The sequence below is a fragment of the Panthera tigris genome, chromosome E1, assembly GCF_018350195.1.
Source record: "Panthera tigris isolate Pti1 chromosome E1, P.tigris_Pti1_mat1.1, whole genome shotgun sequence".
Taxonomy (NCBI): domain Eukaryota; kingdom Metazoa; phylum Chordata; class Mammalia; order Carnivora; family Felidae; genus Panthera; species Panthera tigris.
In genome coordinates this window covers 11,406,203-11,421,140 of record NC_056673.1, presented here as the reverse complement: position 1 = coordinate 11,421,140, position 14,938 = coordinate 11,406,203, and the positions used below count along the sequence as shown (strand labels likewise).

At 55.0% G+C, this 14,938-nt stretch overlaps 1 protein-coding gene across 5 annotated transcripts in view; it reads right to left on the bottom strand.

Moving 5' to 3' along the window:
* Window positions 1-14,938, bottom strand: part of TOM1L2 (target of myb1 like 2 membrane trafficking protein) — a 121,171-nt gene that overhangs the window by 21,979 nt on the left and 84,254 nt on the right. For all 5 annotated transcript variants that reach the window (XM_042967355.1, XM_042967356.1, XM_042967358.1 and 2 more), the window contains exons 5-7: window positions 13,336-13,470; window positions 11,713-11,871; window positions 8,875-8,991 (exon numbers count right to left, since the gene is read on the bottom strand). In XM_042967355.1, coding sequence (XP_042823289.1) covers window positions 8,875-8,991; window positions 11,713-11,871; window positions 13,336-13,470 — 411 coding nt within the window. The remainder of the gene's footprint in view (window positions 1-8,874; window positions 8,992-11,712; window positions 11,872-13,335; window positions 13,471-14,938) is intronic.

Below are 14,938 nucleotides of genomic sequence, written 5' to 3'. Positions count from 1 at the left end.
TCAGGCTGAGGCCTCTTTTTGGCCGGCCCAAACACAGCACCAAGGAACATTCGCGCGCACACGTGCTCCTGCATCTGTGCCAGTGCTTCCACAGGACAAGCTACTAGAAGTGGAATTTCTGGGTGAAAGGGCGGGGTCCTTTAGAACACAGACTGGTAACGGCAGAAGACCCTCCAAAAAAAGAGATCAGTTCATTGTACACTCCCGGCAGCCCGACCACACCAGGTGTATTTCGGCGGCGCGTCTGACATTTCGCTGAGGTCTGAGCTCAGCAAGCTGTGAACTCCCAGTCACCACTGGGGCCCTCTCTACCCCCGGAAGGACTATCCCTCTGAAGACAGACCCTTACCACTTTATAGCCTGGCTACCGAAGGCTTTTCCTGCTCCAGATGGCAGCCTGACTCGGGCTCTCGTTGAAACTTGCCTGTGGAGCTCCCTCACCTACCTGCCAGGGCTCCTTGCCATCCTGTATCCTAGACTGGCCCTGCAGCATCCCTGAGTACAGGAAGAGCCTAAGGACAAAAGCTCCAAGTCCCAATGGGGGCGAAGCAGGGAACAGCTTGTCCCTGCCCACCTAGACGCAGGAGGCAGCTGATGACCCAGTGAATGAAGGGGCTGAGGGCAGGGGCAGAGGTCCTTCCTTCTCACAGCTCAGCCTCAAAACCACCTCCTTTTGAAATGTTTCTGGTAGAAGTCACTGCTCTACTCACTGCACATACACGATCTCTGTTCAGTTTTGTATTTTGTCCAGAGCTTAGCTAGAACTAGGTTTCTCCTCCCACTACACCATAAACTCCATGAGGGAGGTGCCACCATTTATTCCCCCTCATGCCCTGTGCGGAGCCACACGCAGGGAAAAGGCCCAGGAATCATCTGCCGAGTGGACCACAGAGGTGGGCAAAGGCAAAGCAGGGAATCCAGGCACCCAATGGCGCCCTGTAACACTGTGCTCACTGCACATGGGGTGTTATGACCGGGCTCCTGGTCTGCCTCACGCTCTACACTCTACACTGAAGCTTCTTGAGGGCAGAGATGGCATCCTTTGTCCCTGTTTCTCCAGTACCCATGACTGACACGTAGGAGCTACTCCCTAAATGCTCCAGGGAGAATTACTGAAGGCAAGTTGCATTCCTTCTGTCCACACTCGGTCCAAGGCACCGAAATAGTGTTCCCTTACACGCATTCACACACACATTCTTGCTTCACCACTGAAGGGGGGGGGGGGGGATGCGTGTCCTAGGCTTGATCCTGCAGGTAAGAGCAAGGTCGGGACTTCGACAGACCTGTCCATCACAGAATAAGTAGACCATGACCAGCCAGACACCAGGCCTGGACACGGCTTCTGCTGTCACCCCTCCCCTGGCTGCTTGGCCTGCGGGGGCTGCTTCCCCAAGAGCGGAGGCAGCTGAGGAAAGCAGCTCAGCCCACGTGGGTCAGCCCAGAATCACCCCACTCCAGCTGTAATTTCCAAGACAGAAGGTATCTAGATTTAGACAGCTGGGTACAAACTAGTCTGGTGTTTACCGGCAGAAAAACAGCTTCATCTGGAGATTCTCTGGCTTGTTGCGCCCGGTCTCTCTGGTTATGGAAACACTGCCTTGGTCATGGGTCTACCCAGTTGCTGGCCCTCTGTAGAGTTAGAATGCTAATGTTTCTCTTGGTTCTAGGGACAGCAAGCCCAGTGTCTAGACCTTCTAATTTTCTCTATGAACAGATTCCCACTCTTGATTCTCCTAAGACCCCCATTCTTTGTTTGGGAGAAGGCAGGACCATCCTGGAAATAGGAGGCTCCCAGCAAATCACTGGATGGTCAAAACTCCTCTCTCCCTACCCTCGAGCTGGTACTTCCGGTGCCAGCTGAGCCCTGGCCAGATCAGCCCAGGCAGGGAGTGGCATTCCCACCAGCAGGAGATGCAGAGGAGGGGAGGTCAGAAGCAGGCTGAGGCTGGAGGAAGAAGGATGGGGGCCTGGACTCTACGGTGCTCTGAGTCCTCGGTGCATGCAAACCACCAGCTCCCCATCACTGTCCTCGCTCAGTTATCCACATCAGCTTAGCCTTCTACCTAGCACTCTCTCCACTCAGAGAATGGGGAATTCTCCTTCACCTAGAATCTAATTTTCCCTCTCCAGGACTCATCCCAGGCCCCAGTGACCCAGTAGTAAGCACTTATAAACATACAGCCATGTGTCTGAATAACAAGAGGCAAATACCAAAAATGAATTGCACAAGACATTATATCCAGTAAAGAGTGAAATACCACAAAATGGCCACTCTCTACCATTGTGAATGGCTCGTATCCCCAGGCCGGCCAGGGGAGGGGCATTCAGGAACTGGCCTGGGACTTGGAGCCTTTCCAGAACTCGAGTGATGGACCGTCACAATAACTGCCATGGATGCTGGTGGACACTCACAGGTCAAATCCAGTCACCACAGGAACAGTCAAAGCCAGAGGCCCAGTGGAAACCCAAATTACAGACACAAAGTACGCTCATGAGTGAGGGCTAAAATGAAGCCAGGCCATCAACATAAAACAAAACAAAACGAAACCCCACAGAGGCACTTATGAAAGAAGCCATCACAGTAGATAGCATGAAGGATTCCGGGAGCCAGGGCTGACGTGAACGGTATAAATGATTGTAGTATTTCTAACACACTGTTAGAGTTCAAGGAGCACCTGCTTAGGGCCAAGAAGGAAACACGGATTTAGATGAACTTTAAAAGACCAGCCCCCGTCAACCAAAAGAAAAAAGAAGCTTGGCCATTCTCGGGTAGCAGATCCTGCCCAGCGCTTTGGAAGACACACCAGAGACCAGCCAAAGAGCATGGGAATGGAGGAGTGGGAGAGACGGAGCCTGGGGACACAGGAGGCCGGGCAGTGGACAGAGCAAAGAGGCGCAGCGCCTGCCTCTCTGCTGTCTGCCAGGACCCCTTTCTGGGCCACCCTGTCACTCCCTCTCCCTGGGTGAGGGCGTGCCTGGTATAGAGGAGACCGGCACTCAAGGTGTTTGCCAAAGATCTCTGAGGAGCAAAAGGAGCTCGATCTTTTCTGGAGACTCCCCCCAACCCCAACCTTCTCAAGACTTCCACAGCACTCTGGACATACCTCTACTAGGGGCTGCGGCCCCAGGTCGCCAGAGCCCCTCCATCAGAGCCTCAAATAAGCGAAGACCAGCCCTTACCCCCACCCTAACCACTGGAAGCCTCCGAACGCAGAGCAGCCCTCAAGGATGGTCTACCGGAACCCACGGAGAACCGAACCAGATCCCTCAGAAGATGGCAGGGAGCGTCTCAGTAACATGGCTCCAAATGCCCAAAGCACAGAACCACTAGATGAAAAAGGGCAGGGCTGGATTCAGTCTCCCCCCACGGAGCCCAGGCCCTCCCGTGTGCTGGGAACCAAGTGGCAGGCAGCAAGCAGCCATGACTGACTAGATCAGCTCTCCGAGCCTCCAGCACCCTCTGGAACTGTTTCTCTCCGGAGAAGGAAAAGGGGGTCAGCGAAGTGCTGAAGCTCTGCAGAGTGCCACTAAAGTGCCTCCACGGCATGGGGTTTTGGGACACCCCACCCTACGGCAGCTTTTATCTATTTTAAACAGTACAAGGGCGTCTGAGTGGCTCAGTCGGTTAAGTATCCAACTCTTGGTTTCTGCTCAGGTCATGACCTCACGTTCACGGAATCGAGCCCCGAGTCCGGGTCTGCACTGACATGGCAGGAGCCTGCTTGGGATTCTCTCTCTCTCCCCCTCGCTCTCTGCCCATCCCCCGCTCATGCTTTCTCACACGCTCTCTCTCAAAATAAATAAACCCTGCGGTTCTCTGGAGAATTTTACTGGTGGAGAAAAGGGTTCCATTACTTTACAAAAGCGTTTGGAAAGTGCTAGAGGATTTCTGAGACCTCTCCTGGCTCTAACATTACGACTCAGCTCTTGGGAAGAATGAGACCCAAGGGCAGAGAATGTGTGATCTCATGAACTGCAGGAACCAGAAACACCTGCTCTGAGCTTGCACTTGCTGCCTTGCTCCCACAGCCTCCAGCTGGCGTGGGCAGAGAGATGGCCCCCGACCCACCCCATGGGCAAAGCCTCTGTGGCCCAACCCGAGAGAGGTCCCCAGGCACCTCCCAAAGAGCTCTGCCTAAACTGGCCCAGAGAGTCTGGCCTGGAGCTTCTAAATCAAGGATGTCCAAGGGTCTCTGCACAGAGAAAGTTTTACCATCTCCTTCCTTCAAGTTTTTAAGTCACCACCTTCTTTTTCTGTTTGTTTTATTTTAAAGAATCTCCACACCCAACGTGGGGCTCGAACTTCACAACCCCGAGACCAAGAGTTGCAAGCTCCACTGAATGAGCCAGCCAGCACTGAATGTGACCCTAGGTCATCATCATTTTTTTTTCTTTAATGTTTGTTTATTTTTGAAAGGGAGAGAGTGAGCACAAGAATGGAGTGGGGGCACAGACACAGGGAGACAGAGGATCCCAAGAGGGCTCCTCCCTGACAGCAGAGAGCCGGCGCAGAGCTCAAACTCAGAAACCACGAGATCAAGACACGGGCCAAAGTAGGATGCTTAAGTGACTGAGCCACTCCGGCGCTCCCATCGTCTTAAAATAAATAAACAGTGAGAAAAAAGACAGAGATCAAAGGGGAGAGAAGAACCAGAATGTTGAGATTTCTGCCACCAACCACCAGCTGGCCGCCTGTATGACCTTCATGGGGTCACACGCAGCCAGACCCAGGGCAGGCGCAGCTGGGGAGACCTTCCTCTGCCTACCTCCATCTCTAAACCAACCAAACGGAGCGACTTTCTTCTGGCCCGAAGTCTTGCCCAGGTCGTCCTTCCCACTGTGCAACAGCCAGGACAGGAATTTCCTACGTGTTGAAGATTTCGGCTTCTCAACAGAGGAGGAGAACAGCTGGTCAGTGTTCTTTGTGCGAAAGCCCTCCATCGATCAGAACGTATTAAAATATCCTCTTTCTGTCTAATTAATCCCAATGCCTTTATCTTTTCTTCAAGGGACATTCTCATCCCCACCTCATAAAACAATCTTTTAATCATCTTTATGGATTTCCTCTGAACCCTCTCCAAGTTCTAAGGAGCACGGAACAAGGTCCTGAAGATCTCTTTTCTATAGCTGCAAAGGAAGGCGGGGGGGGAAGGAGGAGAAACTCTTTGTTGAAGAGAAGGGGGGATAATGAAGCTAAACATGTAGAATAAACTAGATTTCTCTAGAGAAAATGGTCCTGGACATCCTGGTTTTTGCTGAAATGATGCAAGACGCAAGAGGGGATATACCATCTGCTACTTGAAGAAACAATGTGGAGGAGGGCTTCTTTTATTATCTGACGGATGGCCACGCAGGAATGCCCAATTTTGGCATCGCTGGATTAATTAAAAGTTATTACTATTTGAAGACAAAGCTCAAGAGGCTAATTTGGGAGAGACAGAGAATACCGAATGACAGCCTCGGGATCTTTTAAAGATTTCAAACACTGGACTCACGGGCTGCGGCTAAGGACGTGAACTCTAGCAGACACAGATGGCAGTCTCAAATTTCAGGCCCGGACCCAAGTGCCCACACACAGGATGGGGGAAGACCTGGCTTACCGGCCATATGAGGAAGAGATGGAAGGTTTTGTGTTGATGGAAATGCTCTCGATTTACAGCACCCGACTCCTGCTGAGAACTGACAGGTCATCTACGAGGTGGGCAATCAACAGCCACGTTTGTCCCACACAGGGACCGGGCCGTGGAAGGGCTTATGGCAGTCCTCAAACATTTAAGGACCCACCTCGCCAAAGAAGACTTTGTTTTGTTCTGTCGTCAAAGATGACAGACCAGGGTAGCAGCTACAGGGAGACAGACTTTAGCTCGCTGTATAGAAGGGGGTGCCGATAATAATCACGGGGGCTCCAACTTGCGTATGATGGGCTTGTGCGCCACCTCGAGCGGACGATTCCTACCCTTCTGAGTGTGATCACTCTGGGCCCTGAGGGGTAGGCGACTGGCCCAGTGTCGCCCAGCCTGTCAGCGGGAGGGCCTGGATGTGAACCCGGTGGCTCTTGCTGCCTCGCCGCGGCGCTTCCCAAAGTCTAACTAGGATGTGCGTTTGGAAACGAAGTGCTTCCATGGGCTCACGTGAACAGCCTGTCGTGTCAAGAAGACGTTAAGGAAGATGAGGCAGGCACACCAGGCAACACGCTGTAGGTGGAATCCGAGCACATGTGTGGAGCCGGACTGCCGAGGACGACTCTCCCAGCTCAGGGAGTGGAGGATCCCACACGGCACAGTGTTCCCTCCGGGCACCCTGCCTCAGTTTCCCTCAGGGTCTCCGGCTACACTGACAGCACAGCATGAGGAGTGGCCTCCGCTTCCCTTGAAGCAAATGGCTCTCCTGCTGAGGTTCGCTGAGGTTCTGCTCAAGGCCACACCTGAAAATGCTCTGCTAGGCACACGAAGCAATCGGGACATTCCCGCCCATGGTTATGGTCGCCACACCGATACGTCCCGGGACCGACACCTACAATTTCCTCTCTTTGCATCTCCTCCTACCCAGAGGTTTACACTCCAATCGGGAGCAGCTTCTGTTGGCGTGAACATTTGGGGTGGTGACAAATGGGTTTATTTCCATGGCCCTGGCCAGCACTGTGAGCTTTGGACAGCTTCTACCCTGAGCAATCTGGCTGCCCTCCAGCTCAACTGAGGGGTCCTCGGGGCACATTCCAATCCCATCACTTTCCAAGCAGATGGTGGCATTTTCCCATGTGGCAGTCTCGCTGTCTGGGGTGGCCCTGGCCTTTGGGAGCCCCTGCCCAGCTGGCTCCAACTGTCCCAGGAAGAAGAAGAGGGAAGATGTCAAGAATGACTGAGGAGCGAGGCCGGTGGCAAGGAGAGCCGTGGCTGTTCACACAGAGCTGCCCAACTCCTGAATCTCCCCTGTTGGAAGGCCAGCCTCCCACTGGCACCCGGAGTCGTTCCTTCTCTGTTTGATTTATACGATAGCAGGGAGGGCTGGTAGGCTTGGAGTTGGAACAAAACAGAGGGAAGGAAAACGTCATGGGAAGCAACCTATTTTTGAAAACTGTGAGCTGATGCCAGGAGATTAGGTTCTGTTTGTCTTGGCTGATGGGCTTGTTTAAACACACACACACACACACACACACACACACACACACGCACACATGCACGGAGTATGCTTGCTGTCTGGGTCTGCTATGGCTGTCTGGAAGCATGCTGGCTTTGTTCGGCCCACCCCCTGCTGCCAGGAGCTCAGCTCTGTCCACTGCAAACCCCCTGTCAGCAGGAATTCGGACGCTGACACAGCACAACGCTGCCTCAAGAGGCCCTCTCAGTTTCTCGATTGTTTCTGGACTGCTCTCAGATTCCAGTGCCTGGAAGAACTCCCCCTGCAGGCTGGGAATGGAGGTCAGTGACACATTAAGGGGACACTGGGTCCCCTGCAGTGGAAAGCTGGACCTGCCAAACTGAGGCCAACCTGGTCTGCTGCAGGTGTCAGGGGTGAGGTCTGTGAGAGGCCGCTCAGGGCTCCTCGTTCGGGCCGGTTGAGAGTACTCGGTTCGGCTTCAAGAGCAACCCGATGTCACGGCTTCGTGGAGAGGAGCTGTTTCCTGTCTGCCTCCCGCACCAGGCTGGGAGCTCCTCCAGAGCAGAGACCACACTCCATGCACCTCCGCTTTGCTCCGTGTCAGGCCCAGAACAGGCCTTCACCCACCCTCACCTCACCTCCTTAGGAGCCGACGGCTTCCCAGGAGGAAGCAGGCACAACAAGAGGCTGCCTGGGACCAGGTCACTTTCGCTGTGCACACTGCTGAAAGGCAGGGCCATCAGAGCCGGGCCTTCATAGGCTGCGAGCTGTGTGCCAGCAGCAGGGTGGGAGGTACGGCGCCTGGGGGGCCAAGACTGACGACTCTGAGCGCCAGACAAGAACAGCAGAAGCAGGCACGTCGTGAGGCACTCCTGCCAGCTCGCCAAGCCAGTCTGGCTCCTGACCTGTTTACTCAAGCATCTTGCCTCCCGCTGAAAAGATCCTGGCACCTGCAGTTTATGGCACCCTTTCTCCACGCCTCCAGAAGGTCACTGCTTCTAAGGGCAGTGCGGGTGCCATTTTCTACAAGTGCCAGAGTCGTCTGAGATGGGTGTGGTGGAGATCTGGTCACTAGCTTTGGATCTGGCTGGCTCAGACACTAGTCTGAGGGCGGCCCTGCAGGCTGGCCCTGCTACTGGACCCCTCTCGGTCATGCCCCCAGACCCACTCGGTGTCCAGGGGGCGAAGAGGCCAGTTAGCAACGGGTCCTCAGGAACCATAATGTTGGCGACCCCAGCCCAGAATCCTCAGTATTCAGTAAAAGAAAAGGAGCTTCTATTTAATTTCAGTCTCAGGAGTCTCTGGGGGATAAAGTGTGGCTAGAAGGGCTCCCTCGTGTAGGAAAGGTTGAGGAGGTCCTGTCACAAATGTTTACGACATAATGTTGAGGAAGCAAAGCGATACACAAAACGGGGCACATAATAGGATCTCAACTACACCTGAAATGAAAACAAACGTGAAAAAAATGCATCAAAACATCGACAGGGGTTACTTGTGGGTGCTGGAATCAAAGAAAATGAGTTATCTTCTTCCTTATACTTCCTTCATCTTTTGAGGGGCACGTGTTCTGCAGTCGGCAATTTATTATCAGGGCCAAGATGTTATGAAGGCAAATAAAAAGGAGAGCCTGGTGCTGGCATCTGATCGCTGCCAGGAAGCATGAGGCTGAGTGTGAGCCTACATGTCCCTTCCCATGACAGTCCCCCCGGGCTCCGCTCCTGCCTCACTGCCGCTTCCCCAGGTCCAGACCTTCCACAAGATGAGGCCCCCCCTCACCTGCAGCAACTCCAGATCGGACGAATCCTCCTGCCCGGGGACCATCTCTGTTAACATCTCAGACATGACTTTTGTGTTTCCTCGAACGACGTCCAGTTCACTCCGAAGCCTGGCAATCTGTTAGGCCGGGGAGGTGGGAGTGGGGAGGAAAGCAGGAAGGAGAGGTCAGTCAACCTGAACCTGTCTGGTGACAGTCCCATTCACTGTGACATGTAGGTCACTCCTCTGCATGTGCTGGGCAGAAGGCGGCTTCTTATCTCACTCTGGTCTGGGTGTGAGAGCAACGGCAGCTCTAAGGGAGAAGCGAATGCGGGAGTGAGGCCACCACCCCCACGGGGCCCTTGGTTAACCAAGAGTTTGTCACAGGTGACTCTGCTATGACACTGAGGCAGCGCTGTACAGGGAAAGAGCGCCGGGTCCAGTGGGGACTGAGCTGGCTTGTGGCTCGGCCCTCCCCACAGCAAGACTCTGAGTGGGGCATTAATCTCCCCAGGCCTCCGTCCCTATTCTTGCCAGTGAACGTGGTGGAGTGTGTGATCCCCAAAGGCTCTTCAGGACTGGGATCCTCATAAAGAACCCCCTCGTTATAGACTCTGGCCCCAGGAGTGCACAATCTAAGCACTATGGTCCTCTGAGAGGCTGGCTGGCGTTAGCTGCACTTTCCCAGTGTGGCAAGGATGAGGCAGAGGGACCAAAAGAAGACTCCAGGGGAGACCCCCTTGCAAGTCAGCTCCCTACCAAGGTCCCCGTGAAAACTACCTGACCTTCCCATCCGACAGAGCTCCCCAAGGCCTGGGCCTGGGCCCTCTTTCTTGCAGGAGGGACACCGTAAAGGACGGGTGTTAATCTGAGCCTCAGTTCCTCAGCTACGGAAAGGTGAAAACGACGGCCTCACAGGGCTGCTGTGAGTAACCCAAGTGAAACCCTGCAAGGTGCTGGCCCACAGGCACCCAGGATCGATCCCTTTTCCACCAAAACATCCAGAGAACTGGATTTGCTATGGCTCTTAACTGCGCTCTGACCTAATTCAAATGACACCTTCTCTCCTCACTGAAGCCTTTTCTGACTCTCCCCTGCCCTCCCTGAGGCAGAACCAAGCAGCGCACCTCCTACCGCAGACCCCCGCCCCTGTCCTGGCTGACCTCCTGGGGACGGGGACTCTGCTGAGTTGAGGTCTGCACTCCGAGCACAGGGATAGCGACAGGAGACTTCGATAAGTATGTACTGGATGGAAAATGGACAAACGGTCAATGAGAGCATTGGGCGAGATCCCTAGAGGCTCTTCTCCCCTCCGGTTCCGCCCAGTGGGCGAAGTCCTCCCCAGTCTTAGCCAGAAGAGCTTTCTGACCCTGGAAGCTCAGGAATGCAACAGACACCACATGGGATCAGAAGGGTCCTCAAAGCCAGGCCGCCCTTCCATTCTCCCCCTTCTCGCCCATTCTAGCCCCTCCTCCAGACTGTTCTGGCTGCTGGCAGGGCTCTTCCCAAGCTCCCACGCAACCGGCAAAGAGTCAGTGGAGGGTCTCAGTGACCATCCAACTCCAGACATGTCAGACTTCCCTCCGGGCAGAAAGGGACACAGTTCTGCCCGTAGCAGCAGAGCCTGCCGCCAGAGACCCTCTTCCCCAGGGCTTCCCTTCTGGGGACAGGTCCTGGCCACTGTGAGTAGTGAGAAAGGGCAGAATGGAGTGAACCGAATAGCACGTTATTGTACAGCCCGTACTTTAGCTGTGGGTTTTGACCTCCTGTGCTCAACAGGGCACGCGGCACTCGGGGGGACTATCACGAGGCCGTCCCATCCAGCTGCCCGACAAGCTCATGACTACTCTGGGGGTGGGTAAGAGGAAGAACCACTGCCCCGTTCTACTAACAGTCGACGGAGGTTGAAGTGACCCAGCCGAAGCCTCACAGTGAGGAGCAGAGTGGGGACTCAAGTCCAGGCCCGTCTGACCTCCAGCTCACCTCCTCCTGCTCGCCTCCTCGGGGCCGCCAGAGAACGGAAACGTGAGCAACCCTGGCACAACACCTCGGTTAACCACGCCTCATCGCTTGACCCCTCTGTCTACATGGGCTTCCGTAAATAATGACGTTGTCACAAACACTGGAATGGATTTTCTTTTTTCAAGTCTGATCAGTTCTCAAATTTTACTGAATGGCAATTCTACAGATTCATCTAAATACTAGCCTCCACGACTCGTCTAAAAAAATCCAGGTTGGGATTTCAATGGCATTGGCCTCTCAGGAAATAACTCAGGGAAGGTGGGCAGGGTTTGGAATAAAAGCAGGAAGAATGCTTCCTAAGGGCCTTCCTCATCCCGGCCTCGGCCTCACGGCACCTTGCTGAGCGGGTCACCGGCCTCTGATGGCTGACGCCTCTTACAGGATCAATCCAAACCGCTCCGCGTGACTCACGAGGCTGTTCACAACGCAACTCCACGGCTGTGCGCTGGCCTCACCCTCTGCCTCTCCGATCCTGCACCTGCACTGATCCCCCAAACCCTCCACCTGCTGCTCCCTCGAGCGCCCCGCTCCTCCACGCCTCCGGCGCACGCCTTGTCAGACAAGCCCCGCTCCGGCTTCGAGAGCCTCAGCAGCGTCGGCTCCCGGGGCTGCCCTCCAGGTAGCACTAACTCTCAGCTCCTGCTCCCGCAACCGCACCACCACACCGTCCACGCAGCCTCTGCACCCGTCTCCCCACTGCACGGCGGGCCCTCCCTTCCGTCTGTGGGTCGCGGACACTAGCACAGTGCCTGGTCAGGGAAAGCATCCATACGTCTCCAGGAAGGGCGCGCGAAGACAGTCGGCCGACTTGCCTATGGCCTGGAAGCATGCGAGTACCTGTTCTGAGTTGGCCGTGATGGGGCCGGTCACGCTCAGAGCCGGGGCCTGCGGAGCGGAGTAGGGAGCAGGAGGAGGCGAGGAATAGGAGCTGGCACTCGTCCTCTGCTGCGACTGGGGCCTGGGCATGGTCGCGGCCGGATCCACTTCGGGGACGCTCTGGCACGGCAACAACAAAGTCCTCTGTTCACCTGGGCTGCCCGTGCAGCTGGGCCCGGCGCCTACCCGCCCCGGCAGCCCCTCCCGCCACAGCCACCTGCAGGGAGGCAGCGGGCCTGGCTCTACGGCTCACCTGTGAGGCTCGGGGAATCCCTGCCCCTCCTGCACCCAGTCTCTCCTTCCACAAATGGGGGGTACCAAGGGCTCCTCCCTCTACTTACCTCCCAGACAAACCAAGCAACTCAGAAAGGCAGCGCCGAGGGCACCCCGTGAGAGCTCTGGTCAGGGTTCCCGTTATTAGGGCCCCCTCAGAATCTGAGTGGAGGGGGGCTGCTATGAAGTTTTGCTAATCACACATCCCTATCTGGTACCAGAAGATTATATTTTGGCCTTTACAAGTAAACTACTATAAATAGCAATTATGCAATTTACCGAATGTTCTTTGTAATTATAAGCACAAAACAATGCTGTTCTGTGTCATTATTAGAAAAATAAAACAGGTTACGTTTATTCCACAAGGCATGGTAAGTGGTTTGGAGGGATCATAATGAGAACAAAGCTTTGCAAAGTAGAATTCCTTATGCTTTCCCTTTTGAGCATCTCAGAAAGCCTCGAACGTTAACTGTGTTCATGGAAGAGACCTGCACAGGCACTCTGGACTCTTTGTCCCCATTTTGGAGATGGGCAGATGGGGCCAGCGAGGCAGAGTGTGTGTGCTGGCACAAGGCGCCTCTCTCCCAGATCCTGGAGCTTCCTGGCTCCCCCCTGGGGCCGGGCGCTGATTTCCACCCAGTAGAGGTACTAGCTTCCCAGGATGAACGGTCACCATCACCTGCGTGCTTCTCATTCTGAAGCACAGAGCTGCCTCACGTTGTAAGAGGCTTCGACGGGAGGAGGCCTTCTCTGGGCTTTGAATTCCAAGGCTGGAGGAATTCAAGCATGTCTGGATTGACACCGAACACTCAGTTCAAAACAGAATTTAGATCCATTTGGCTTGTACAGTCTAAAAAACTGAAAGCTGTCCTCTGCCCCACGATCGGTGATGTCACCAGCTCCTCTGCACTGCCACGGACACGGAGGTGCTCCGGCACTCCCAAAGGGAGATTCCTGGGCCCTCGGAAAAGCGGGTGCTAGTGACCCTCACGGGATGGGCCCTCACAGGCTGGCTCCACCCAAGCAGCCATTTCCAGGAAAATCTCGGAACCGATCCCTCTGTTACATCCTCCTTGCACAGTCAGATGAGAACTGGGAGCGGGGGTGGGGGAAGACACTGCTGCCACTTAATCACCAGCCAACCAGCCGTCTCACTCCTGCATTCCCCTTGTTATTAAAAAGAAATGCCCCCGAGCTTTAAGAACGCGTGATGACAAGCTGAATAATTCAAACGGAGCAGCAGAAGGGTGGTGGCAGTGGCCTGCCCGTTCTGCAGTAGGTCTTTCTAGAGAACGCCAGCTGGAAGCTTACCCGCTGTGGTGTGTGTATGGGAGACAGAGCGTCCAAGTCTGCCATGGGAAACTCGACCCCTTTCCTCTTCAGCTCCTCGTATATATGCACAACGCCGGTGAGGTCAGGACTGCTTCGAAAGGCATCAGCCCACGCCTGGGAGGATGAAAGAGGGCCTGTCAGGAAGCATTTCTCACCAAGGGCAGCCCAGGTCCTCTCTCAGAGGCCAGTGCCCTCCGACCCTCAAATGCCAATCATGCTGGCCAAACCCACTCTGCCCCCGCGCCCCCGCCAGCGCTGCCATGACGGGGCTGGCGAAATCTGGGTTTTCAATGGTGCTGTGGAGCATGAACAAAAACACAAAAACTTAATTCAGCGTGTAGCATTTCCTTGGAGAAGATGCGGAGAAGTAACACCTAAGCACTGTGACGCATCCTAAAATGCGGGCATTTCCCTAATCGCCGGGAAATCAATTCCTGGCGCTGCTTAGCTGAAGGGCGTGCGGAGGCTGCCTCGCTGCCGTGCCCGCGGGATGCCATCGGGACCGGAGTGCCGCGGCTCTGCTCGGCAGAGCTCCCGTGGGCGGAGGCGGGAACCGTAGGCAAATTGAGCAGAAAGGAAAGGAGAAATTGATGTGTGGCGGAAATAAAGGCTAATGCAAGGTCTCCTCAGTGGCTCAGAGAGCGCAAAAGCGGAGACCACCTCGCCTGGCCGGAAAGGGGAGGTGGCAGAGGCTCAGGGGAGGGAGAGCCCGGAGCTGCCCACCGTGGCAACGCCCACGTGCCCACATCGGAGAAGCCATTGGAAAGCACGGCCACAAGAGCCCCTTCGCTGAAAACACAACACAGAGAGCAAAGAACGGATATCCCAATAGACACTGATCATTGATTCATGACACTCAAAAAAAAATTTAAATATTTGGTTCTTTGGAAGTTGCAGGATCAAAAAAAAAAAACAAAAAAAACCCAGCAGCATCTCCAAAGGGCTCCCCCAAAACAAAGCCCAGCTCTTCAAAACGGTCTTGTCACCCTATACGTACCCAGAAGAGGCGGCGCGGCGTCTCGCGCCCACGGTTCCGTTGCCAATTCTGCTGTTGTCACAAGCATTTCCCTGCCTCCCTGGCTCTAGCACTGCGTTCCAACCAATCCTGAGGCAGCCCCAGAAACTCTATCTCTAACCACCAGACCCACTTGAAGTTAAAAGGTCAGTTTCCAAAAAGCCTTGCTCATCACGACTGATACATCGCACCACAAACATTACCGTCAGCCCGGCTTCCTTGATCCATTTATCGAATGTGCACACTCAGGGATTTAATGCCCGCTTGAGGACGGCCCCTCTCGGCCGACACTTCCTCCTGGATTCTGAGTGGGGCCCGTGGTGCCTGCGGAGGCCCATCGGAGCACCAGCTGGAGAGCAGCGCCCCTGAGGCCCGCCCCCCCAGGGAGTGCCCCAGAGCCCCATTCTCCACCAGCTGCCTTGGCTGCTGCCCCCTGATTCAAAATCCAGCTGAGTCCTGCGACTCCAGCTTCAAAATGCAGCTAGTGGGTTCGTTTAGGGTCTAAGGCCAGGTTTACAGCCTGTGGTGGGAGGCCAGGGAGAAGAAAGCATGATGGGCCTTCCTGCT